At 37.9% G+C, this 26,694-nt stretch overlaps 1 protein-coding gene across 3 annotated transcripts in view; it reads right to left on the reverse strand.

Annotated features, from left to right (window-relative positions):
* The window catches only part of SLC12A1 (solute carrier family 12 member 1), a 93,723-nt gene that overhangs the window by 20,112 nt on the left and 46,917 nt on the right, over positions 1-26,694 (reverse strand). For all 3 annotated transcript variants that reach the window (XM_066344298.1, XM_066344299.1, XM_066344300.1), the window contains exons 16-20: positions 24,268-24,367; positions 22,859-22,970; positions 15,131-15,271; positions 12,557-12,663; positions 10,267-10,349 (exon numbers count right to left, since the gene is read on the reverse strand). In XM_066344298.1, coding sequence (XP_066200395.1) covers positions 10,267-10,349; positions 12,557-12,663; positions 15,131-15,271; positions 22,859-22,970; positions 24,268-24,367 — 543 coding nt within the window. The remainder of the gene's footprint in view (positions 1-10,266; positions 10,350-12,556; positions 12,664-15,130; positions 15,272-22,858; positions 22,971-24,267; positions 24,368-26,694) is intronic.

Consider the following 26,694-nt stretch of genomic DNA (forward strand, 5'->3'; position numbering starts at 1 on the left):
CCTCATCTTCTTCCCTGCCGAGAACAGAGCTTTAGAAAATGAGCAATGTTCCGAGACAGAGAGTAGAGAACCTAGATTCAATGTTACAGAACACTGGTAGGGCTTCCGTAAATGTCAACCCTCGGAGCCTGATGCCTTATCTGTCTGGCAAGCCAAGCTATACAAACTCTAGATTTATCAATTATGCACTAACTAAATCTGTCAGGACGGTCACATCCCTAGATGGTGCTGTTATTCAGCTACACAGAATTGTCTGGCTGCTTTCCAGGTCTTAGCAATTAATCTTTTGCCAGTGGCATGAGATTTAAGGTCAAATCACCCATGTGATTTCCCCAAAGCTTCAAAGGTTCTCAAGATCAGCAGCTATAGAAAATCTGAGAAATTAGACTGATGGTATTAAAGCTCAGACAGGAGTTGCTTACCCCTGACTTTTGAAAGGTGAGCACAAGCTACATTGCCCGAGGGGTCAATTCCAATTATAGCTCTGTCGTTGGCTTTATGTGACATTAAGCAAGTCATTGACTTTTTCTATGCCTCTGATTTCCTATCTGTGAAATGGAAAATTGTAACCCTTCTCCTTTCCCTATCATTTCAAAAAGAATAAACAACAGTTCTTGGCATAGTGCTTTGGAGCTTCTGAAAGAACAAACCAACCAGTGCATTCTATAGACAGTGTATTTTGCAACTCCTGGAAATGGGCTTAGTTATGCAAAGCAAATGGACTGTTTTGGAAAGCCTGGGAGTTATTTTAGAAGTTACTATTCATTACATGCTCTCTAAGTGCTGGGGGCTGTGCTGCACGCTATTCCCTAGCGAGCAACTCTGAAATGGTTACTATGATTGTCCTCATTTTGTGGATGAAGAAAATGAGGCTCAGAAAGGTTGAGTAAATTGTCTGACGTCACTCGGCAAGCAACAGGGTTCTCACTATAAAGAGGTCTGCTAGATTCCAAATTCTGCATGCTCCCAGCTTCAAAGATTTTTTGGCTTTTGGTTCATTACTACTATTTCAGAGTTGTCTTATTGACCTCAACTCTTCATCATCAGAGGAGCCTGAACACTCTCAGGCACATGGAACAATGCCAAATTCATTCCCCCCAATGATAGCCCCTCAAACCTATTGCAGAGCGAGGGCCCTAAGGATACAGGTATGTATGGCAGGCTGCCCAGAGCAGCTGCATTGTGGCCGTGCATGACAGCCCCCCAGCTATGGTTCACATTTTGGAGGTGCTGCAGGGGGCAGTTGCAGCCTAACTGCTCTTTGCAGTCCTTGGGAAGGTGCATATTTGTGAGCAGCTTTGGGGCAACTGTAAGGACAGTTGGGGAGAGGATTCCTTAGCTTTCCTTTCTTGGCTGGCTCCAGCACACCCTGTGATTAGCCGTTAGCTGCCATATTCTTTGTCCTCTAGTTTCGACAAAGGAGAAAAGATGATGGATCTTCCTTTGTAACACTGGCTGAGCACCCCGGGAGACATTCCAACAATTTGCTTGAAGGTATGTACACAGCCCATCCTGCACAGAGCAAACTGCAAATCCCCGGCCTGAGATACAATCCAGACTTGGCTTGAATGAGTCAGATTCGGCAGTCCCCTCAGAGATAACAGAGACGGAGTTTATTTTAAAGGCTAAAATTTGCTTGCTTGGCCATCTGGAACTTTCGGATCCACACAGTGGTATGACACTTGGCACAGTGACTCTGCAAGTTCTTATTAGAGTTAATTCTTAATTATTCACTTTGTAGGTGATCTAAGGCCTCCTTCTGTGCTCTCACTCCTTTTCTCATTTCGGCGCTAAGTAGAAGTGATGTTTGGATGCTCTGTTCTGAATGATCTGTCTGGTGTACTGCTTGCCTCTGTTTGCATAAGAAATCAAGAGCAGACTTAGCCAACACATTTCTTTCAACAGGAGGGCTGGCTAGCTGACTGTTAGGCATAAGGCGGGTGAGCCAATGTATAATGAATGGATAGATATAAACTGATTTCTACAAGGCTGACAATAAAAATGACTCATTTCATCACTGCCACCCCCGTTACTACTACCTCTGTGACCTTCAGGATCCACGAAGCCCTTTCCACGTCATCTCTGATTTGATCCCAACACCAATAGTGAGATGCAGGCAGAAGCTAGTAATAGTCTCCCCATTTTAATGTAAAGAAACCTTGGGTTCATACTGTTCAAGTGATTTGTCTTAGGGTGCACAGCTGGTGACCCAAGCCTTCTGCTTCCTATTCTGGTGTCCAGCCTTCCTTACCATCCAGCTTCAGTGATATGCTCTGACTGCCAACAGTCGCTTATTGAAGAAATACCCGATCTGAATTTTTTGAAGAAACCACCCCCCAGTTTTCCAACCAGAGAAATTTATATACTGCTCTACATTTCCATAATACTCTGCTTCAACCTTTATTCCAGTAACTGTCACTGTGGGACACAGAATAGAGTTTTAGGGTACATGTCAATTCTACCCTCAGTGCCCTGTAAGCTCCTGAAGAGTAGCTTAGGTTATATTTTATTAGCACCATTTGTTGAGAGTTTATTTTTTGCCAAGTACAATGCCAAACACTGGGCAGCCATCATGTATCTTAATGCAAAATAATAAATCTGTAAGGTAGGTACTATGATTATTTTTTTAATTTAAAAAATGGGAAGTGAGACACAGAGAAGATGATTAATCTAAGGTTATAGAGTCAAAAAGTGTCAAGCTGGGATTTGAACCTAGGTTTATCAGGTTCCAAAGCCTATAGGTAGACTTCACATACTCCCTCTCTCACATCCTTGGTCATGCCCACACCTCTCTGCTAGTGCTTACCACTGTAGCAAGTACTCAAGAACAGTTGGTTGAAATAAAAGAATAAGTCACTGCTGGTAATACAGTTCAAATAATTTGAAAGTATTTCTCTATAAAGGGAGAAAAATAAGTGTACAGCTGTGTGTGTGTGTGTGTGTGTGTGTGTGTGTGTGTGTGTGTGTGTAGGTGCAAAAGACAATGTTTGAAGGAAGTGAAGTTAATGCTGTATATGGAAATATAAAAAGAGGAGCTAGCAGAGGCGGATGGCATAAACCAGGCTAGAATGTGACAGAAAGTAGAACATGTGGAATTAATCAGAAAAATGAGAGGCAGGGAAAGGGGTCCTTGCCCTGGAAAGGGCCAGCACCTGAGCATCTGGTGGGAATTTTAATCTTCCATGTTAGACAATCCTATACTCCATCATAATTTGCAAAGTCACAATATGAGAGAGAGAGAGAGAGAGAGAGAGAGAGAGAGAGAGAGAGAGTAAAATTCTGCCCTTCTCTCATTCCAAGATTAAGAGAATCCCTGAGTTTAGATGAAAAAGCTTAGGCTTTAGGTTCTCTCTGTTGAGTGGGTTTCTAATCAATTGTTCACACATAGCCCCAAACAGTTCTTAGAGTAAAATCAGAGTCAATCCTGGGCCAGATCTTCATGCAAATGCCAGACTCCTTGAATAGTTGTTTTGCTATTTTCAAGTGTTTTATAAATTGGTAGTATGGTAACCAACTGGAGTGACCATATTCTGAAATTCAATTTCGTTGCAAATGAAATGTTGAAACATTGCTTGGAATGTTTTATCTTGTATTTCTTTTTCTTTTTTTAAGATTTTTTTAGAAATAGGCAGGAGTCTACACCTTCCAATTCACTTTGAATCTTAAGGAGAGAGAGTAGTCAATTATCTCACAATAGAAGGGAGAACAGGGAAACCCCCTGAGGAACGGCATCTCCTCTCACTCCACAGCATCCTTTTTCTTTATTAATTATTAAATTTGCTTCTTTCCTTGGTCAGCCAACTCAAAGCTATAAATGCTCACATGAATCAACGTGCCATAACCCGGTGTAGTATAGTTGAACCGAAGGCAGGAAGCAATCTTGCAGTGGTCACCTTCCAATCAAGTAATTATTTACTACACTGCCATCTGTCTCTATTTTGCTAAGCCACTTCCTCAGACAGAGAACCCCCATACTCTGAAACGGTCATAAATTGTGCGGTTCTTACATGGAACACTTGACCGCAATATATTACAAATCACATGTCATCACTTTATTTCCTACCAGAATAATTTGGACTCTTTGTTGAAGTTGGCAAACTTGCTAAATACCCCCTGGGAAGTGAACAATAGGAAATACTGCATTTTTTTTGTGTTGTTAAGCCGTAAATTAATTTATTAAGAGACACTATCAGCCACCAGTATTGGATGAGTTGCTGTATATACAAGCTAGAATGTTACAAGCATCGATCTTATTTATATAGAAAGTTACTCTCTTCACATAAGCTTTTGACACAATATAGAAATAATTGTCATTAGCTGGCAAATTACCTATAAAGCTGATTTCTATTCACTGCTTTATTAACTACAGTATATGGGCACTCTGAATTGCTAATATTTCCTTTAAATTATAATCTGCAATGACACCTTGTTGCCCGTGTGGGAAAAGCTATGATGATAATCATTAACACAGGGTAATGCAATACGTAAGATTTATCAGGCTCTTATTAAGCCTTATATTACAGTATAAAATAATGAAACACAAGCCTATTTCTTCCAATTCAAAATCTAATATAAGGGTTGTATCATAAATTACATAAACTTCAAAACAATGCATGGAAATGTGGCATAAAGTTAATTTCTATCATTATGCTGTTGTTTTTCTGCATGTTCTTCATGGATTTGTGTAACATTCTTTTTTGTTTACCCTAGGTAATTGGCACTTATAATTATTTTATTAGCACCCAACTGTATTTTCCCTTTCTTGACTAAGAAGCAGAAATATTTCAAACATCATAGTTGATATAAATCAGAAACATCCCTTGGGAAATTAAAAGGGGATGCAGTTCACTGCCAGGATGCCTTCAGAAATACTCCATGCAGAATGAGTTTCAGCATTGCTTTCTAGAACTAAATTGATGGTGCATTTTGGTGGATGGAGCAGTGAGAGGTGGGAGCAATGTTTTCCAGCTACATCACATCTTTCAGCTTGAAGAGGTCAACATAACATACAAAGTAAAATATAGGAATTTAGCAACACAACAGGTCTCAGTATTAGGTTCTTGTAATTGTCCTCAATGTCATGTCTATCTTACCACACAAATAGGCAGCAGCCCCTATGTGTTGTGGTTTTTAATTTTTTTATTTTTTCGAAGTTAGCAATAGGGAAGCAGTCAGCAAGACTCCCGCATGCATCAGGCTGGGATCCACCCAGCATGCCCACCAGGGGCGATGCTCTGCCCATCTGGGGTGTTGCTGCATTGCAGCCAGAGCCATTCTAGCATATGAGGCAGAGGCTATGGAGCTGTCCTCAGTGCCTGGGCCAACTTTGCTCCAATGGAGTCTTGGCTGTGGGAGGGGAAGAGAGAGATAGAGTGGAAAGAGAGGGGGAAGGGTGGAGAAGCAGATGGGTGCTTCTGCTGTGTGCTCTGACTGGGAATCAAACCTGGGACATCCACACACCGGCCGATGCTCTACCACTGAGCCAACTGGTCAGAGCTTGTGTTGTTTTTTAAGGAAATAGGTGGAAATAACCTTGTTCCATTCCCATTTCTCAGATATTACCATGTCTCTTATTATGTAAGTCATTGTTCTCTCTAGCTTTACTTTTCAAAAGGTAGAATAGTGCTTCACACAGATATATGGTTGAATTTCAGCTCTACCAACTACCAGTCTTGTGACTCTGGTAAGCCTCAATTTCATTGGCTATAAATAAAGTCAGTGACTGTATTTTCCTCATAGGGTAGTTGGGATGATAACTGTTGTAACATATTTAAATGTAAAACAATACATGACACATAATAAATACTCAAAATGTTAGTTATTATTGCTATTCTACTAGGCGGGAAGGTATAAATTAATCAAGAACACTGAGAAGGAATTAGTATAACTGATCTGTAAATTTAAAAGGTCTGTAAAAAGGGAAAGGGGGCATAAAAAAGGAAGACAGAAGCTGCCAAAGATAACCTGTATGCTACAGTTTTGCATAAGATGGACTATTCTCAATTTTATTTTTTTAAAAGATCTTCATACATAATCACAGAGTATACATATCAGATAATGGCTCTCTGTCCTATACAAACTCTTTTCTCTCTCTGTGTGTATGTGTGTGTGTGTGTGTGTGTGAGAGAGAGAGAGAGAGAGAGAGAGAGAGAGAGAGATAGACAGAGACAGAGAGATAGGAAGGGAGAGAAATGGGAAGCATCAACTCATAGATGTGGTACCTTAGTTGTTTGTTGTTTGCTTTCTCATATGTGCCTTGACCAGGAAGCCCCAGCTAAGCCAGTGACCTCTTGCTCAAACCAACTACTTTGGGCTTCAAGCCAGTGACCTTTGGACTCAAGCCAGGGATCATGGGGTCAGGTTGATGATCCCATGCTCAAGCCAGTGACCCCTCATTCAAATTTGTGAGCCCTCACTCAAGCAAGAGACCTTGGGGGTTCGAACCTGGGTCCTTAGCATCCAGGCCAATACTCTGTGCACTGTGCCAATGCCTGGTCAGGCCCTGCAGAAACTCTTGATTTCTAGTTTTTTCTTTCTCCTCCTCCCTTACAATACACCTTAATAGATGCATCATAAATAGGTGCATCATCAGAAGTTTTCTTCTGTGATGATGGAGACAATTGTGAAATGGCCAAATAAAATCCTGACCCATCAAGCACCATTGCTCTCAAATCCATTGTAGGCTCTTCCTTTCTGCTGGACCTACCCAGTGAAACCTTGATGCTCCAATACCTCCTATGAACAAATGCTGCTAGAGGAAAACTGAACAACTAGAGAAATTTTAAAAAAGAATTGAGACTACTGTGCATGAGCCTTCTCAAATTATCCCATCACTCTTACTAAACCACATACCTAATCATCAATCCTCACCTCCTTTGCTCTAATTATTATAGAAGATGATTTTTCTTCTGTATCAGGCTAACTATTTCATCCCCAACCTTCTCTTGATTCTTCTTGTTCTCTCAGTATCTTCCTCCATGGGTCAATCTCTACCACTCCCCCCCTTTATTTACCTTTATCTTCAATCTCTCTCACTCTTGTGGGCCCATTCTCTCAGTCTGGAAACATGTTGGGTTTTTTTTTTCCTCCCATTCTAGGGTCTCCCTATAGTAAATTTCCTCAATCTCATTCTTCTCTTTAGCATCTAAACTTCTCAGAATGGCTGGCCATATCCATATTCGCTGCCTCATCATCTTATATTCTCTCTTCAACCCACTGTAATCTAGATTTTGTCAACATTGGTCTACAGCAGTGGTAGTCAACCTGGTCTCTACCGCCCACTAGTGGGCATTTCAACTTTCATGGAGGGCGGTAGCGGAGCAACCAAAGTATAAATAAAAAGATAGATTTAACTATAGTAAGTTGTTTTATAAAGATTTATTCTGCCAAACTTAGCGAAGATCTGACATAAAGTACTTGGTAAGTAATTATTATTATATGCTTTAACTTGCTGTAACTCTGCTTTATAAATTTTATAAAGTAAAGTTACTTCCTTACTTTAGAAATCACCATTATTGTGGAACCTGTGGGCAGTTAGAAAATTTTACTACTAACAGAGATACGAAAGTGCGCGGTAGGTATAAAAAGGTTGACTACCTCTGGTCTACAGGAATTACTTTAAGATTATCTGTGCTTTGTCGATGACATTTTATTCACAAATATTTCTGGTACTTTCTAGTGTATTTGACAATGTTGATGATTCTTTGCATTTTGAGCATTTTGCTGCCATGACATCACACACATCTGGTTCATTTACCTTTCTGATAGCTCCTTTCCTGTTCCTTCTTTGGGGCCCTCTTCCTGTGCTTTGGGTCTCTCAACTACACATACTCTTTGGGCTATATTTTCCAGTGTCATAGTTTCAATTCTCACCTTCACTATGATGTCTCCTGTATAATTTTGATAGGGCTACCAAAACACATTTTACAGACTTGGTGGCTTAAACAATATACATTTATTTCTTAAAGTTCTGGAGACTAAAACTGCAAGATCAAGGTGCTTCCAGATTGGTTTCATTCTGATGCTTTTCTCCTTGCCTAGTAGATGGCCATCATTCCCCTTTCTTCTGTGCTTGTCTCTGTCCTAATCTCTTTTTATAAAGACATCAGTCTTATTGGATTAGAATCTACCTTAATGATCTTATTTTACCTTACTTCTTTAAATATCTTATCTTCAAATAATCACATCTGAGGTTAAGACTTCAACATATGAATTCTGGAGGGATACCATTTAGTCCATACTATCTGTTAAATCTACATCTCCAGCTCACAATTCTCCTTTAATGCCAAGACTGTCTAACTGCCTACTGGACATTTCTAGTAGAATTTCCCACAGAAGATTGTTTAAAACTGAACCAAGCATTCCTTCATTGAACCTACACTTCTTTTTGTGTTTCCCACTTTTTCTTTTTTCAAGATTTTATTTATTGATTTTATGGCAGGGAGTGAGGTGGAATGAGAAGTAGTTGCTTCACTCTAGTTGTTCATTGGTTGCTTGTTGTATGTGCCTTGAACGGGCAAGCCAAGTGTTTAAACTGGCAACTTTAGCATTTCAGGTCCGCCCACTATCCACAGTGTCACCACAGGCCAGGCCTATTTCCCATTTCCATTGGTAAAGCACTATTCATTTAGTCAGCCAAGGAATCTTGACTCACTCTTCTTTTGGCCATATTCTACAAATCCAACCAACCCCCAAATGCTGCTCTTCATACCTCCAAAGTACTTCTGTCCTTTTCTCTATATCCTGAGCTTTAGGTCAAGCTGTTACCTTCTCCAGCTTTGATTAATATACAAATCATTTTTTTCTCTGATTGTTTCTTTGTTTCCATTCATGGTCCTCATTGAGTGCATGCCAATGCATCAAAAAGAGTTGAGATGTAAAGCTTAAATATGACCACATTATTTTCTCATTTAAATCTCCTCAATAGTTCCTCATTGTATATAGAATATGATCCATATTTTTAATATGGCAAATGAAGGCTTTTAAAATCAGGATCTTATATATCAGCAGCCTATTTCACTATTGTCTGCTTCAACTTGTCATTTAAGTAACACTAACCAGCTTTTGGTTGCCGACGCAATGCATTCCTCCATATTCCCGTGTCCTCACACCTTTGCCGATGCTCTCCTCTTTGCGGGAAATGCAACCCTCTCATTTTCTTCTTTCTTTCTCAACATTGCTTAGTTAACTCCTACTCATCTACTAGATCTCAAAACAAAGGTAATTTCTTCCGGGAAACCTTCTTAGAATTAGATGCCTCTTCTCTCTTTCCAACAATACCCTATTAATATGCCCATTATCACACTAATCAGATGCTTATTTCCATTACTAGGGTGTCAGTCTATTGAGGACACAGACAGACTCTTCCTGTCTTAGTATACGCAGCACTGATACTTATATCATGGCTGCTAGATAAGAAATACCACCCCTCACACACACACACACCAAAATCCTTTGTTTTATTGCCATGTAATTAGTGGACTCTATTGTGAAGTTTAGTTAAAGAGGTAAGTCACAGATTAGTGTCCTGTCTTAATATTTCAGTGATTTTTAAAAGTGTGTTCTTTATTTTATACACAAGGGAGTATGTTTTAACTTTAAGACTAAATACAAGTATAGTTGAGCCTTAAACAAATATGGATTTGAACTATGTGGGTCAATTGAACTATGAGGTTCAGTTGAACTGCAGTCAACTGAATTGTGCAGATCAATTTGAAAAATCCTGTATAAGTGGACATGCCATCTCTCCTCTATAGGGACAAAGCAGAATCACTAATCTGAATTACCGTTTTTTGCCTCTGACTTAGATTAGTGATTCAAAGCATGATGCATTCAGGCTCATTTCCATGTTAGTTGTAAACTAGATCATAGACTCTTAAAAACAAAATACATGGTTTTATGAGGAAAGAATTAATCTTCATTTTCATTTTCTGCAACATCTTGCAGGAATTAATTCTGCAGGTTAATTTACCGAAGATGTTTGTTTTCAGTGATGCTGGCTTTGTGGTTTTATGATAAGAAGAGTAATTAATAGCAGCCCTGGATTAATCTATATTTCTGGTTAGCAGGGTAAAGGCCACTCTTATTAGCAATGGGGGAAACACTGGGAAGCATACAAATCTCATGTCAGCACAAGCACGTAAGCTCCATTGTGATAAGGCTCTATTTGTATTGTGCACTGCTCTATCCAAGTACCTAGAACCTCCAGGCCAGCCATGGAATAGGGGCTCAATAAATATTTGTTGATTGAATAAAGAAAATACATACCTTGCACCTGAAGAACCTGAGAGATGTCAAACCCTTGGCTGATTCTGACTATGACCACACCAATCTCAAAATCAAATGCATCACTGAAAGTAGAAGCAAAGTGGTTAGTGATTTAAATGACTCTTTAATCCTCAAGCTTTGGAGAACTATTGAACTTGTTTCTAGGATTTTAATGTAATTAAACTAAGAAAATTCACTTTAGATACAACAAAGAGTTGATGGCTTTCTGTTAGCTTATCATCCCTTTATACCTTTAAAAAATGTATTTTGGGTAAAGGTAACTAACTCATTTACTCTGGAACAGTTTATTTAAATATACTATTAACAAGAATTTTGATCATGAATTTGTTCCATACTTTATAAAAATTGATTCTTTTCAAATATAAACAAAACAATCACGAAAATATTTAGAACAGTTTTCAGAATGCAAAGACCCTCTGAAGTTATCAACCAAATCTCTTTACCCATTGAAGGGGAATCCTACACCATTTCTGACATCAAATTTCCAGTTTAAAATATCATCCAGGAACTTTCACCATTGACTTTGGACAGACCATTTGAAGTAATGCTTTTTCACGGCAATCCTATGCTGTTGAAGTTGGCTGTTGTGCCTTCTTCACCCAACCTAATGTAATTAGATTATCTAGAAAGGAAAGAAAGGCTATCTTTCTTTTATCTCCATTCTTGTAGAATATTACTTTCTCTGTCTTTAAATATGGACCAACCAATTAGTACTTTGAATTCATTTAAAATTTTCTCCTTGAGAATTCCTTTGTTCAATCTTCTGTGGACCTGGAGCCCCGGATCCTGTCTATTGGGTCACCCTCCCCCCAAAACAATGCAGTTTGTGATTAACTAACTATATACAAACAAGCTTTCAATAGGCAAAGTAACCCTGAATCTTCAAATAGTAATATAAAGATGTTCAGTATAATAAAAATATTCATTCAAAATTCAAACCATAGTTATCTTTACTTAACAAAATAGATCCATTCTAGGAAAAGTTGCCACAAAGTAAATGCCTGATAAATCTTGTTTCTAATCATCTTAAATTATAAAAAATAGACAATGTGTTTCACAAAAAATTTTTGATTCTGTATTAGGCAAAATGATTTCAGAGCCACAAAGACATACCATTTTAATCCCTGGAACCTGTAAATATGCTACTTTACATGGCAAAAGAGACTTTACAGATGTGATTTGGTTAAGAACCTTGAGGTGGGGAAATTATCCTGGCTTATCTGGTGGGCCCAGTGTAATTTTAATCACTACGGTCCTTGAAAGTGAAATTGGGAGGCCAAAGGGAAAGTTAGAGTAATGTGATGTGAGAAGAATCTGACCCATCAAGGGCTTTGAAGATGGAAGAAGGAGGCCATGAGGGATGGGCAGCCTCTAGACCAGTGGCAGTCAACCTGGTCCCTACCGCCCTCTAGTGGGCGTTCCAGCTTTCATGGTGGGCGGTAGCAGAGCAACCAACGTATAAATAACAAGATAGACTTAACTATAGTAAGTCGTTTAAAATAGATTTATTCTGCCAAACTTAGCAAAAATCCCACATAAAGTACTTGGTAAGTAATTATTATTATATGCTTTAACTTGCTGTAACTCTGCTTTATAAATTTTATAAAGTAAAGTTACTTCCCTACTGTATAAATCACTGTTACTGTCGAACCGGTGGGCTGTTAGAAAATTTTACTATTAACAGAGATACAAAAGTGGGCAGTAGGTATAAAAAGGTTGACTATCCCTGCTCTAGATTCTAGAAAAGATAAAGCTATACATTTCCTTGTAAAGCCTCCAGAAGGTAACATAACCCAGCCTGTACCTTGATTTTTAGCCCAGTGAGTTAGTGTCAGACTTTTAACCCACCTAACTATAAGCTAATAAATTTGTGTTGTTTTAAGCCACTGACTTTGAAATAATTTGTTAATGCAGCCAACAAAAACTAGTACCGATTCTAATTAAAATGAAACCATACTTAGGAATATTACAGGCATTTTAAATCTTTCATCCTAAGAAAAATGGTAAAATACTAATCTATTATAATAACATCCTTATGATAATAATATTGTGCTTTAAGTCATACAACAAAATAAAACCAAACAGTTAGGAAAGACAAATACAATACAACGTGGTTGCACAGTTGTCTTCCTTCTCTATTGACCTCATTGCTCTGGTAGTAATGTATATCCTCTTCTCAAGCAATTTAATCTAGTATAACAGTGTCTGTTATGTACTGCCCTGGTTAATGCTTCGTAAACAAGAACATGTCTTGAAAGCCATCACTTACTGTACAATTCCCACGTAGTTTTCAATCTCTGTTAATGGAGCCTTCCTCCAGTTCTTTTTATATCCAATCACCAGAGTGTTTGGTTTCATTCTTCCTAAACCTGAGGCCTAAACAGAGGAGATAAAGTCATTGGCAATCCTTACCATACCAGCAAGCTATGACTGCAAATGAAAGATAATGTCCGAAAGAGCACCGAGTAATGTTCTGATGATTCTGAAGATTAGAATACATTTTATCGTATGTCCTTCATGCCCACACCCAAGCATAAAATAGGAAGATTAGTTCTAAATCATCTCAGCCGTAAATGGATTTGAGATGACAGAAATGTAGCTTTACTAAATTAGAAGTCATCTGCATTTCTTCTGACACACTCATTAAAATGGTTCAGTAATTTAAAAATCAAGTGAGGGTTGGCTTAACTGTTGGCATGCATGTTGTAACTGAGTGGTTCCAAGCTCATTTCCACCTGTTACATCTATAATGTCATTTGCAATAAAATTCACATTTGGAAAATTCTTAAATAGAACAATCACTAAAAGTTCTACTTACATTATTTAGTGAAGAGTAACTGAACTATGTTTTTAGAACCTAATTTTTTTATATGACAGTATCGTTAGTAGCCATTTTCCATAAAAGTAGTTTCATTCCCCCTATTAGATGACAGAATATGACTTCCAGCTAATAAAACTTAATCCAGCAATATTATTGAGCACCTACTAATAGCTAAGTACTATGTTAAATGCTTTGGGACAGTGGTGAAGCGTAGTCTTCGGTCCTAAGGAGCTCAGAAGTAGGTGGGAGAAACAAGATATAGGCAAATAATTTTAATAAAGGGCAAATGCAGTAAGAACTCATCTGGAAACATAAAGAAAGAAACCTTGAATTCCAGTTGAGCATTCATGGATGGCTTCATGGGAGAGGTGGCATTTGTTCTGGATCTTGCAAGTTGGTTAGATGTTGATAAGTAAAGATAAGGAGAACAGTGGGAGTGAAGGAAGAACATTCTGAGTCATGAGAACAGTGAAACAAATAACCAGAACACAAAACTTTACAGACAGCAGCAAGTTGAAGAAGATAAGCATTGATGGAAGGTTCCCAAAATAAGCTTTGCTTCCACTTTTGGTGTATTGCTGTTAGAAATGTACAGGTAACAGAGCAGCTCGTTTGGCCCTGGGCATATATATTAATTACAGTATGGATGTAGTTTTTTCCATGACTACAGTTTGGGGATGTGGTCACTCATACTATACTTTTTTAGATGCAAAGAAGGCTTTATTCAAAATTATATTATTGTCAGTACCTCCCTTTATTACCACTCTGTCCTGCCCTTTGTCATGATTCCTCTCTATATCACTTTTCTTTGAAGAAACTCATTAGAACTTTATGCACTGTCATTTTTTTTTTTACAATTTCTTCTGTATTAATATATAAATTATTCTCATACTCATGTCTTTTTCTATGCCTGTCATCCTATGCCCAGTGGAAATTTTTATTATTTTTCCAACCCTGTGATAATTTTATATTAAATGTGTAACCTTCTCAACGCATTTAACCAAAGAGCTGCTGAAAAGTAGCTAAATATCAAATGAAAAATCAGCATCTTGCAATGACCTCTATTTCCATGGGTTAGCAAATTAGTAACAGATGAAAAGAGGCTCATTGTGGGTCTTTCAGAAATGGTTTCTCTGCATATGCAGTAACGTTGCAAGTGTTCGTCAGGGATATTAGAGACAGGAGTGCATCAAAGACTCTTAATCTCTAAAATATTACAATTTAGTCAATATTTTTTCTTTTCTGCCTACAGAAGCATTAGAGTTACCTGGATGCAGCTGGGAATTCTGACACTCCTGCATATGCCAACTCTGAAAGCTAAATCATTCATTTGGTACATGTAACATCAGGGCCATTCAGCCATGTTAATGCCAAAATGATTAGAAAGCCAAAGTATCTTGTATTATTTTAAGGAAACTCTGGCACTCTAAATTATGAAGATCAGAACGAGGGCATGACTTTATGTACTAACTATAGAAGGGAAGGAAAAAAGAAAGAATAAGTGTGAAAAGATGGAAGAATTATAGGCTTAGTGTTGAACCACAGAGATTATTACATTTTATTCAACATTCTGGAAGTAATTTAGGAAGATAGAGAGATTTTCTGCCCAGATCACCATGCATTTATTTAGTCTAGCAGCTGCCCTCACACCATTTGCAAAAGAAAAGAGAAAAGGAACACCGGACTTGAGCATTGCTAGATGCGAAAATAGTTTGAAGTTTTAATGGGATCCTGAATCCTATTTGCATTTCAATAAATAAGGGAGCGGAATGTATGCTGTTGGCCAAAGGCAACCTCATTTTCCACTTCCAGTATATTGCTCAGAGTTCACTGTAATAGAATCTCTATGCTTTTGTTTTAGCTTTGCATATCCTTAGGATTTTAAAACAAATTCCTTAACCATCTGCATTCATCTCTGATGTTGGACAGTCTCAGTAGAGCCCTTTGCCCTGGGAGCGTCAATTAACATGAAGTGCTAATTGTCTTTTGCCTCTGAACTCATTCCCTTAAAGCTAGCCTTACCTGAAGGAGACTCCGGACACCATCCCTGAAACAATCTGCCGCCACTGCAGCATAAAAAGCCTTGATCTTGTTCTTTATAAGCCAGGCCTGCTTTTTCGCCATGCCGCTGTTCATCTCTTTAACACACAGCTTGCGCGGTCCCTGTATGACACAAGGAAATATTGGTTAGAAGCCCTGCTATTATACATCGCACTGCTGTTGTTTTCTAACAGGCAAAAAATAGCTGGCAATGCCCCACTGAGTTAAGAAATGAGAAAGAGGGAAAACACCTCTGTAAACAGGGTTCATGCCGACTCAGCTTTTCAGAGAGGACTTGTGTTGCTTCCATTATTCATTTTCTCCCCAGAATGTCTAGATGTATTAATACCTGCTTAATTAATGCCTCACACTGAATGGCTGAAAGAACTGAGGGCATCATAGCACATGAGAAAAATACTAAAAATGTGATCAATGAAGTTCAGGATAAACATATAGTCAAACTTTGACTCAATAGCAAGGCCACTTAAATTTTTTTTTTTTTATTGATTGATTTTATGGAGACAGAAACAGGAAGGGAGAGAGACACAGAGGAGAATGAGGAAGGGAAGCATTCATTTGTTGTTCCACTTAGTCATGTGCTCACTGGTTGCCTTCCGTACGTTCCCTGACCAGGGATCTAACCTGCAACCTCAGTATTTCGGGATATCTCCCTAACTCTCTAATTGACTAAGCTAACCAGTCAGTGCAAAAGCCACTTTTAAGAACATCAATTAGAGTTAGAGCCCAATCGTAAGAGATAGACAGCACTCTTAGGAACCAGAGCATGGTGATTTGCAAATCTTGCCATGGACTCCCACATCTTGACAATTCTCTCAGGCCTATCACTTGCTTTTTGTGTGTGATGCAATTATCACACACACTTTTTCTTGTGTAATGTTAACATTCTCCGATCATCAACATTTCCCACTCACTCAATGAATTTAGTTAGAACAAAAGCTCACATACTACGGTGTAGGAAGAAAACAGATTAAGAGAGAAGAAGGCAGGTGTTGTCGTAATAAATGAAATATTTTATAATTTCAAAATTCGACTTCCAAAAACTTATTTTTAACTAAAAATTTTATTCTTGACTGACCAGGCAGTGGCACAGTGAATAGAGCATCAGCCTGGAATGCTGAGGGCCCAGGTTCAAGGCCCTAAGGTGGCCAACTTAAATATAGGGTCACCAGCTTGAGCGTGGGATCATAGATATGACCCCAAGGTCACTGGCTTGAGCAAGGGGTCACTGGCTCGGCTGGAGCTCCCTGGTCAAGGCACATATGAGAAAGCAATCAATGAACAACTTAGTACCACAACAAAGAATTGATGCTTCTCATCTCTCTCCCTTCCTGTCTATCTCCCCCGGCTGTCCATCTCTCTCACTAAAAAAAAAAAAAAAAAAAAAAAAGGAAAAAATTATTCTTGTTTCTCCTACCTTAAAACTATAAGCTAGCTCTTCTTTGTATGTCTCAAATCAATGCAAAAGGTACTTCTGATTACCTATTATGTGCTGACAGGGTACAAATCTATAATTTTTCTGGAAAATTATTTCAACTCATGGAGAGATCTAGACTTTTGTTGAATTGTCTTAGATTTCTTACAGTCTACCTGGAATCTTCATAAAATGCAGTGTGTTGGTCCAGGACTCAAGACTGTGCAGTTTTAACAACTCTTGGGTGATATTGAGGCTGCTGGTCCTCAGACCACACTTGGAGTCACGGTTGTAGAAGATCTTAGATTGAAGAGAAAGAGCTTTGGATGCATGAAAAAGTCAGACAGAACAGGTTCAGATCTAAGCCTGGACACTTTGGAGGTAATTGATGTTCTCCTAGCTTTTAGATATTATTCTGAAAACAGGGATTTAAAAAAATCTCTATTATGCAAGGTTGTCTTAAGTAGTCACAATAAAGTCTCTAGAATAATGTCTTAAGTATAATAGGTGCTTATCCAAAGTTTACTTTTATTAACTGAGTGTTCACAATCTCATTGAACTCCCAACATATTTCTACAACAGAGATGAAAGAGGACTGAACTGGGAACCAGAGTGTTGGGTTTAGGTCTAGCTCTGGCACTGACTAGCTGATATTGTTTTTCCTCTCTCAATGTGGGTTATACATTTAAAAGAATAATGAAGTTGTCTAGGTTATCATTACTCACTATGATAACTGTTACCCATATGTTACTATTGAGCATTTAAACTGTGTCTGGTCCACGTTGAGATGTGCTAGAAATGCAAAATACATACATACTGAATTTTGAAGCCTTAGTATGAAAAATAAAGTATAATATCTCATTTATAAGTTTGTATTTATTGCATTTTGAAAAAATACTCTGAATACATTACCTTAAATAAAATGTATTATTAAAATGAACTTTACTTGTTTCTTTTTACATTTTTTAATTGGCTACAAGAAAACTAAGTTACATTTGTGGCATATGAGATGATCTCTGAGGTCCCTTCTACTTCAATATTCTACTTAAATTGGATCAGATTTTTAAAAAATTTTTATTTATTGATTTTAGCCAGATAGGAATGGGGATAGAGAGACAGGAACATCAATCTGTTCCTGTATGTGCTCTGGCCAGGGATTGAACAGGCAACCTCTGCGTTTGGGGCCAATGCTCTAACCAATGGAGCTATCCAACCAGAACTGGATCAGATTCTTTATGTACTTATTTTTACCAGAATATTTTCTAGAACATGTGACAACTTTTCAAAAACTGTTTGTATGACTTACATTAAAGTTAAAAAAACAAGAACCTTCAATGAAGAAGGACAAGGTAAAGATATAGGGAGGGTAGTTATTAAACCAGAAGACTTAGCCTAAGGAAAGATATGTCATTACGGGTTAAATTTTGCTCAGGGTTCTAGATTGTCAATGCATTTTGCACCACTAGCCCTGCTTGGGCTTTCTAGACTGTATCAACTTCAAAAGTAAGAAAGAATATGTTGTTCAAATAAGCTCGATGGTAACAGCAGCCAAGAAATAGGAAAAAACCAGCAGCTAGGGAAAGGTAGCAGACCATCAATATATTGAGCTGTGCTATAATGACTATGAACCCCTGGGGAAACTGGCATTTATTTAAATAAATGCAATGTAACTAACATATGTTTCTTTGTAATCCAGAAATCTAGATTTAACATGAATTGTGACAGAGAGATTTACTTTAAAGCCTAAATTTGCCATATTGAGAAGTCATAAAAATATTTCATGCAGCATCTCTCTTGGCTAAAAAAAATATAGTATCTTTTTAGCACACTTATTAGTGTAAAGCAAGACTGTAACACAAATGTAGTATGTAAAAAGCAAACTATCAAAAAGGGAAGACATTCTGGAAAATAATTACTCAACATTCAAATATGTCATAGTCATGAAAGTGATTTTACTACCCTATTAAAATATTATAGAAATTAGCTCAGTTTGATCTAAAATATGAGCACATAATTTCATTCAGGATTTGAAATAAAGAAGCTCTAAAAATCTTAAATATATTCTAATTTTGACATTTATTGAGATAAGGTAAAGAAATTATAATTATTTAGTCTGGATAAGAAGTTGCTGTGACATTACTTCAAATGAATAGTATGAAAAAGAATGTGCAAAGGAAATTCAATATCATTAGGAGTCAATAGAGGAATTTGGGTCAAGTACAGTGTCCTTTCCAACTTTTCTTTTTTGAAACATTGACATGCTTATTGTTCTATTTTATGTTTTTATTGCTGCCATGGTTGAAACTGTGGGAAAGAGAATTTTTCCTCTTCTGATTTATCCATATTTTATCTCACCATGCATCCTGGTGCCAATTCATAGGTCATTTCATTCTTCCTGTATTTGGTCATGTCACTATTTTATTAACACCGTGAGAGAACTTCATTTGACTAAGGAGAATAGATGCACCCCCCAAAAAGAATGAATTTTCTTCTTAGTGGATATGAAAGTCGAGATTAAGAAAAGGTTGACAATAGAAGAAAAAAATGAGAATTTTCATTTTCCCTGTGTTATCTATGCTTGAACTGACCTCTTTTACAATGAGAGGAAAGGACAGGCCATTTAAGGTTTAAAGAATATTAAAGATAAAAAAAAACATTAATCACAATAAATTTATATCTTGGTACACATATGAGAAGTGACTAGAAGAATACCAGTAGAATTTGGATAACATTTCTTTAGGAAAAGGAGAAGAGCCGTGGGCTAAGTGGTTATAAAGGGGACTTTAAGTTGATTTGTAATGGTTTATTTAATTTAAGAAGTGAATGAAAGCATAGATGACAAAAAGGGTTACCAGTTGTTTATTAGAAGAAGTAGAATATAAAGCCTCTTGGAAGATAAGTATGTCACTAACTTATATGGTAATTTAAAGGAGAAAAAATATACTGTATTTTAAATTACCAAACTGGATTTCTTAAAAAGGATCCCCAAATTTGTCTTGATGAAAGTTCCTCATCTGAAATTTTTAGGCTGAGTAGAAAAAAGGCAGTAAAGAAAAAAAGAGGCTCTAATGCAGGGGTCTCAAACTCGCGGCCCGCGGGCCGCATGCGGCCCGCCGAACAATTTTGTGCGGCCTGCAGACTAATCCACGAAGTTCAAAATATTTTGGATAAAATTAAGTAAGCCTAGAGGCCTACTTGTATTTTTCATTTCTCTAGCATCCTAGCTAGATATTAGCTTAGTTAACAGCAGTTGTGATGCGAACTACAGTTTCTGGTCGTTTTGTGACACTGAGTAAACTGCATGTACGATTGTGCTTGTTGTACTGATTTTTTTTTGTTTTCAACTGCAGTGAGGAAAGTGTTGCGTAACAGTTGCCTTTTGTAGACCTACTGCGGCCCGCCGAAGGGCTGTGATCTTGCTCTGCGGCCCACATGCTGAGTTGAGTTTGAGACCCCTGCTCTAATGGGAGAGTGTTAGAATTAGTTGGATAGTTGAAGGCTATTGCTCTTCATATTAATGTCATCAGCTCAATGTCTACTTAGTTCTTTAAAAATGTCTATCTAGTTCTTTAAAAATGTCTAGTTCTTTAAAAAGACCTTGGTTGTAGGCTGTAGCACATGCTTTCTATCTACCCAACAGCACTGAAATGTCAGTGAGCTCTGAGTCTTGCTCCTTCTATGTAATGGAAGCACACTTCAAGTAACTGAAGGCCACCAGAAGGACAAAGCACAGAACCTGCTGTCCTGTGATTTGTCTGACAGGAGTACATATCTCACTGATTCATCAAGCTGTTGAATATCTAAAAAGTTCAAGATCCAGTGTCTGGACTTGGTTTTTTAAGAGAGAATGTTTTAGGTTTCTATTCAAGGGGATATATTTTTGAAATGAAAATGGCAACTATGGTATAACAATAATAATAATAATGATGATAATAACAATATCAATGATAACTGAAATTAACTGAGCACTTACTATCTGACAGACACTAAGTTGATCACTAGAAAGTTTATCTTATAGAATTCTCACAACAACCCTGTGAAAACTGAGGCATAAGAAGACTACATTCTGTGCCTAAGGGATTGGGACTCACAGTTAATAGCTGGCAAAACAATAATTCAGATCGTGACTATGTGTCTCAAAAGCCTATGAGCACTTGCTTCCTAGTATTAAAAATTAAATTGTCATCCCTTAACATTACTGTTACTATTTAACCTTTTCTGCAAGGTTGGCCTAACCACCAATGACTGTGCTTTTGGAAAACTTTTTCTAATAGTATGTCGACTTCCCACATCCTCTTCCATCTATTTCTTTACAAAGACGATTGAAGACTAAACGTGAAGTTGAAAAATGCTGACAGCATCTGCAGTCCCAGGAGCTCACAGGAAGTATGTAACTAACTGCAAAGTCATTACCTGAAGCAGTAACTATTTTCTGTCTCCAAGAGAGCCCCAGTACCTGGGAGGAAGACTCTTGGGCCTTAGAGACCAGCCCAGTGATGTATAATGTGGTCCAATATACATGTCAAACAGCTGGAGCTGTTGGAGGCAGACTTAGGTACTTATTTCACATGAAATGACATTCTAAAATCATACTCTTTTATTATAGTTAGAGCAACAAAGGGTTAATTTAAAGCAATATATTTTGTCTCTATAAAAAGACTTTGTTTCTCTTGCCAACACGTGACTATTTATCCTCCCAGTTCATTTCTCCTGCCCGGAAGATACCTATTCCCTGCTAAACTAAGTTTTCTCTAAATTGCTGGAGAAGAAAAACACCCCAACCTACTTATTCCATCAAAACCCACCCCTGTATTAGATTGGCCAAAATGAAATCCACTCATCCAGGGCACCAAAGTTGATAATATAAGAAAAGGGTGCTTGATAAGATTTTTAAAAAATCCTCTGGAGTCATAGTTGGTCATTACTTAAACTGTCAATCTTCTGTAGTCAGTAGGATTCCCTTCACCCCCTACTGGATAATTGCATTGAGTTATAATGTTTGAGTTACTATCATATAAGCACCGAGAAGAAAGAGAATATGACCAACTGGCTTCATGTAGTGTTCAGAGTATTGTCAAGTGTAAAAAGATGCGTAAGTGCCGGTTATGATGCCGTGTGATAAATTAACCCCTGCATGATGGCACAATTTACTGACCCCAGGGTTACACAGCTTCTTGATGGCCCTATTATTCTTCTCTGGCAGATATTGGATGCCTACGTAGTAGTAGTATCTGATGCTAACAACACTCTCAGGATACAAGTCTGTTAAAGTTTTCTCCTTGTGATGTAACACAGAGCACAATCAGGTGGCCTAGACTGACATCCTAGCTCTGTCACTTTCTTGTCATTTGACCCTGTGCAGTAACTTGATTTTCCTGAATCTCATGTTTCCAATCAGCCAAGTGAGAACAAGTCTTCTTTTCCTTTCAGCTTCACTCAGCTGTTATGTAGATCAAATAAAAACTGTAGAAAAATACTTTGATGAATAGGTAGCTATTATAAAAATAAACTGAAGTAGCTAAGAATTTTGAGTAGTGTGAGTGTGTATGTGAAAGAGTTTTGAGATACAAGATACAAGCAGAAATAAAGGACTTAGATTTATTATTTTGCTATAATTTTAATGCTCCTCCTCACTTTAGAGATTGGTTCCCAGTCAATAATTATGGTTAAAATTTAGCTTCTATTTTGATATCTCATGGGAAAACTGCCAGTAAGTTATCATTAGTCTACCATGTACTTTCTGAACAAAAAGGAACTCGTTCAGCTCTGAATGTTTATCTAAGACATGGAAAACCTTGTTTAATTCCCTAGATATCTATAGTGCCATCAAGTTTATCCAAACATCTAATCCAAATTCTCTGTGCTCTCATTTAAGGCCATTACGTCTGGTTTTCTCCCCATCAGGTAATCTATAGAATAGCACTCTCCGGCTCATTTCATCCTTTCAGATTTCTGTGGACATTTATGACCCCAAATGCCTTCATGCTATTTATTTATTTCTGAGCCAGTTCTCTTTTTCCTTGACTCAAAAGCCATCATTTGGAAATATTTATCACCTTTAGTTGGTCTCCTGTGAAATCAGAAACACATTTTATCCGCTCATTGAAGTTCAGGATCACGGGCCTTACTAGTCCTTGCCGTATGAATCAAGGAAAAGGGCTCTTGTCCAAAATGCCTTGCCATTTTCCTCTCCCTGCATGGACCCGTCTGGCTCACCTAAAATAACACCAGGTGAGCAGAGAGGAGAGAGCACTCTTCTGAGGTGAACTGACTCTTACCACAAAGACTTCACAGCAGATGCAAAGGCCACTGTTCTTGGTAAAGGCGTGAGTGATGTCCAAGAGAGCGGGTCTTGTCATGGGTCCCCCTGTTAAGACAATGCACTGGGGCCTGGAAGCAGAGACGAGAAGATGTGAGACTGACCATTGTAAGAAGCCTATGAGCTCAGAATCGCCCCAGTGAACATGGCAGGTCCAGAAGGCCTGGTAAAATGGAATAAATTCTTTCCTAACTATTTCTGGGGTTTCTCACCAGAAGTCTTGAATCTATCCTTCCTGTGCATCTTGTCATCTTTGTACTCTTAGTTTAGTTAGTGGCATCAAAAATGTAAAGTAAGGAAAGGTGGTTTTGGCTTCCCCCTGTCTATTTCCCTCTGGACACCATCTTGTTCCAAATCCCAATACCACCTGTCCTTTTCTACCCAGGATTTTCCTTCATTCTCCTTGCAAAACTTGTGTGTTGAGATTCCATTCAAAAGAAGATATAACTAATAAGAGCTTAAAGTGTTACTTCTAAGCAACTTCAATAAGCCACAAAACATTAAGTTGGATGATGAAGACAGCACCAAGGATTGAAGTTTGTGGGCATTTGGGGACATCTCTCTAAAATCTTATCACTTAGATCAGGGGTCCCCAAACTACAGCCCGCGGGCTGCATGTGGCCCCCTGAGGCCATTTATTCGGCCCCACCGCACTTCTGGAAGGGGCACCTCTTTCATTGGTGGTCAGTGAGAGGAGCACAGGATGCTCCTGGAGTACTGTATGTGGCGTCGTCGCAAAATGCAGCATCACTCACTACAGTACTACTTCTGGTGATGCGGGATGCACACGTCATGGCTCTGGAAGCACATCATATCACTTGTTACTGCTAGCAGTGACAAATATGGAACCGGACATTGACCATCTCATTAGCCAAAAGCAGGCCCATAGTTCCCATTGAAATACTGGTCAGTTTGTTGATTTAAATTTACTTGTTCTTTATTTTAAATATTGTATTTGTTCCCATTTTGATTTTTTACTTTAAAATAAGATATGTGCAGTGTGCATAGGGATTTGTTCATAGTTTTTTTTATAGTCTGGCCCTCCAACGGTCTGAGGGACAGTGAACTGGCCCCCTGTTGTAAAAAGTTTGGGGACCCCTGACTTAGATCAACCTCTTTACCCACATGCATGGAAAGCGATCCTTGGCACTCTGAGGTTTATATTTGGGGGTAGGCATAGCTAAGAGTGGAAGAGAAGAAGCACTTGTTTACAGGAGGTGCTATCATGAAAATGTGGTAGTTTGCATGACTGCCCAGTCTTAGACTATACCCATAGATCATCCAACTATTCTAGTGCATCTGTGCCCTGTAAAGAAAAGCAATTTCTAATGTGGAACAATACCAGGATGCCTGAGAAGCCCATTCTACCTGAAATTCTTTACATGGTCTTCCACTGTGGTTAATTCCAGAGCATTGTCTAAAGCGCTCACGTAGGAAAGAGCCTGTGTGGAGGAGCCCCAGTTCACATCTGCAGAAGAAAGAGCAACATTGCACAATCAGTATTGACATTTTTCTGTGGACTGTGAATAATTTTTATAAGAGATTCTCTTCTATGATTTTCCCTGACTATGTCAGCAGTGATGATATTAGAGAACATATAATGTAGTATTGCCTAGAAGGAGCATTGTTCTTCTATGAACACTTTGTGAATTCTTAGAAGTAAAGCCTCTCTTTCCAGCTAAAGATCAGACTTGAAAGCTGCAGCCCTAGAAATCCTGCTCTGTGGAGAGGCTGGCTAAACACCACATTGCCGACAATAGACTTGGGAAAATGATCAGCCCCTGAAAAAATTCAAGGGTTCTTCACAAATTCTTAAGCTGAAGAAAAAAAAAAAGAGGCATTTGTATACAAAGATAGTGTGTAACAATCTTAATCTTTATTTCTTATTACCGGCTGTCTATGAAAAGAGTCAACCATTATTAAGCATTTTAGTTTGATCTTTTAGGATAATCTTCCTAATAAGGGAGGTAAGCACTACCATACTTTCGTCTTTTTTGAACAAATTAAATAATAGATGGATTCTCTAAATTTTATAAGAGAAAGTCCCTGAAGAGAAGGAACAGATTCATTCCAGATGGCAGAATTACCATCTCCCCTGTCTTGCTTAGAATAATCACAGAAATGGTAGGACATCATTATCTCGAGATAAAGAAGATTAAAATTGATTAAGTGTTGACTGTATACCAGGCATTTAACATACCTTAAGTTAATTTATTCTTATAAAAACCCTATTAGTCAATTGAATATTATATGTAAAAAAATAAACCTAGAAACATTCCTCACGTTATATACAAAAATTTAACTCAGAATAGATACTAAACATAAGTTTAAAATCTAAACACTAGATTTAAAAAAAAAAGTTATTTATTCATTTTTAGAGAGAGAGGAGAGAGAGCGATAGAGAGAGAGAAGGGGGAGGAGCAGGAAACATTAACTACCATGTGTCTTGACCAGGCAAGCCCAGGGTTTTGAACTGTTTAAAATCAAAACATTTTAAAATAAAAAAGTTTAAAATCAAAAACATTAAAACTTGTAGAAGTTTGTGACATTGGATTAGGGAAGAATATCTTGATTAAAAGCAAAAAGCCAAACCATAAAAGAAAAGAAATTGATAAGTTAGACTTTGTCAAAATTAAAACTGTTTGCTCTTCAAAACAAACTATAAGAAAATAAAAATACAAGTCATAAACCTGTAGGTAATATTTGCAAAACACATACTGTGAAGGATTTGTACCCAGAATTTATAAAGAACTTTACAACTGAATAATAAGAAAATAACTCAATAATATGGGCAAAAGAATGAGAGACACTTGACTAGAGAAGATATATCAATGGCAAATAAGGGGTGAGTGAATTCAGTGGTGAGATTCAGTTGGTTCACATCAATTCAGCAGAAACTATACCTAATTTTTTGTTGAGTTTGGCAAACTGGTTGTTAAAATGGCACTTGTAATCAGGGTTCTCTCTAAGGTGGGCACCTGGGCAGCCGCCCAATGTGGAAATCACAAATTTACATTTCTTATTCTTTTTTAACATTCATCTGCACAACAGCACATTCTAAGCACCAAAAGTAATGTTCATTCCTTCCACAGGTGAAAAAAATGGCAAGTGAGGATGTCAGTCGAGAAGCAATATGGAAATATCTTAAATAACAGTTTTATTGTTTTTGTCAGGTATTATTTAATATTTTAAAACTATTTCTTATAACATAATCTAGTTTTGTGTACCTCTTTTACTGCTCTTATTTAAGTATTAAATACATGAAATAATAAACTACCTTTCATTATGGCAGAGAACCGATTGCTAAATTATTTTAATACCACCACTGGGTGAGCTGGAGCAAGTATCCTTCAAGTTCATTGAGATTCCAATTACAAAATACTTAATCCAAAGTGGGAAACTGCTTGTGAGAGAAAGACTCCACCATCCAGTTTATAATGAAAGCTGTCTTTTCTTTCTTTTTTTAAAATTTATTTATTTATTTATATATATATATTTTTTTACAGAGACAGAGAGTGAGTCAGAGAGAGGGATAGACAGGGACAGACAGACAGGAACAGAGAGAGATGAGAAGCATCAATCATTAGTTTTTCATTGCACGTTGCAACACCTTAGTTGTTCATTGATTGCTTTCCCATATGTGCCTTGACTGCGGGCCTTCAGCAGACCGAGTAACCCCTTGCTGGAGCCAGCGACCTTGGGTTCAAGCTGGTGGGCTTTTCCTCAAACCAGATAAGTCCGCACTCAAGCTGGCAACCTCGGGGTCTCAAACCCGGGTCCTCTGCATCCCAGTCT

The sequence above is a fragment of the Saccopteryx leptura genome, chromosome 6, assembly GCF_036850995.1.
Source record: "Saccopteryx leptura isolate mSacLep1 chromosome 6, mSacLep1_pri_phased_curated, whole genome shotgun sequence".
Classification (NCBI taxonomy): Eukaryota; Metazoa; Chordata; class Mammalia; order Chiroptera; family Emballonuridae; genus Saccopteryx; species Saccopteryx leptura.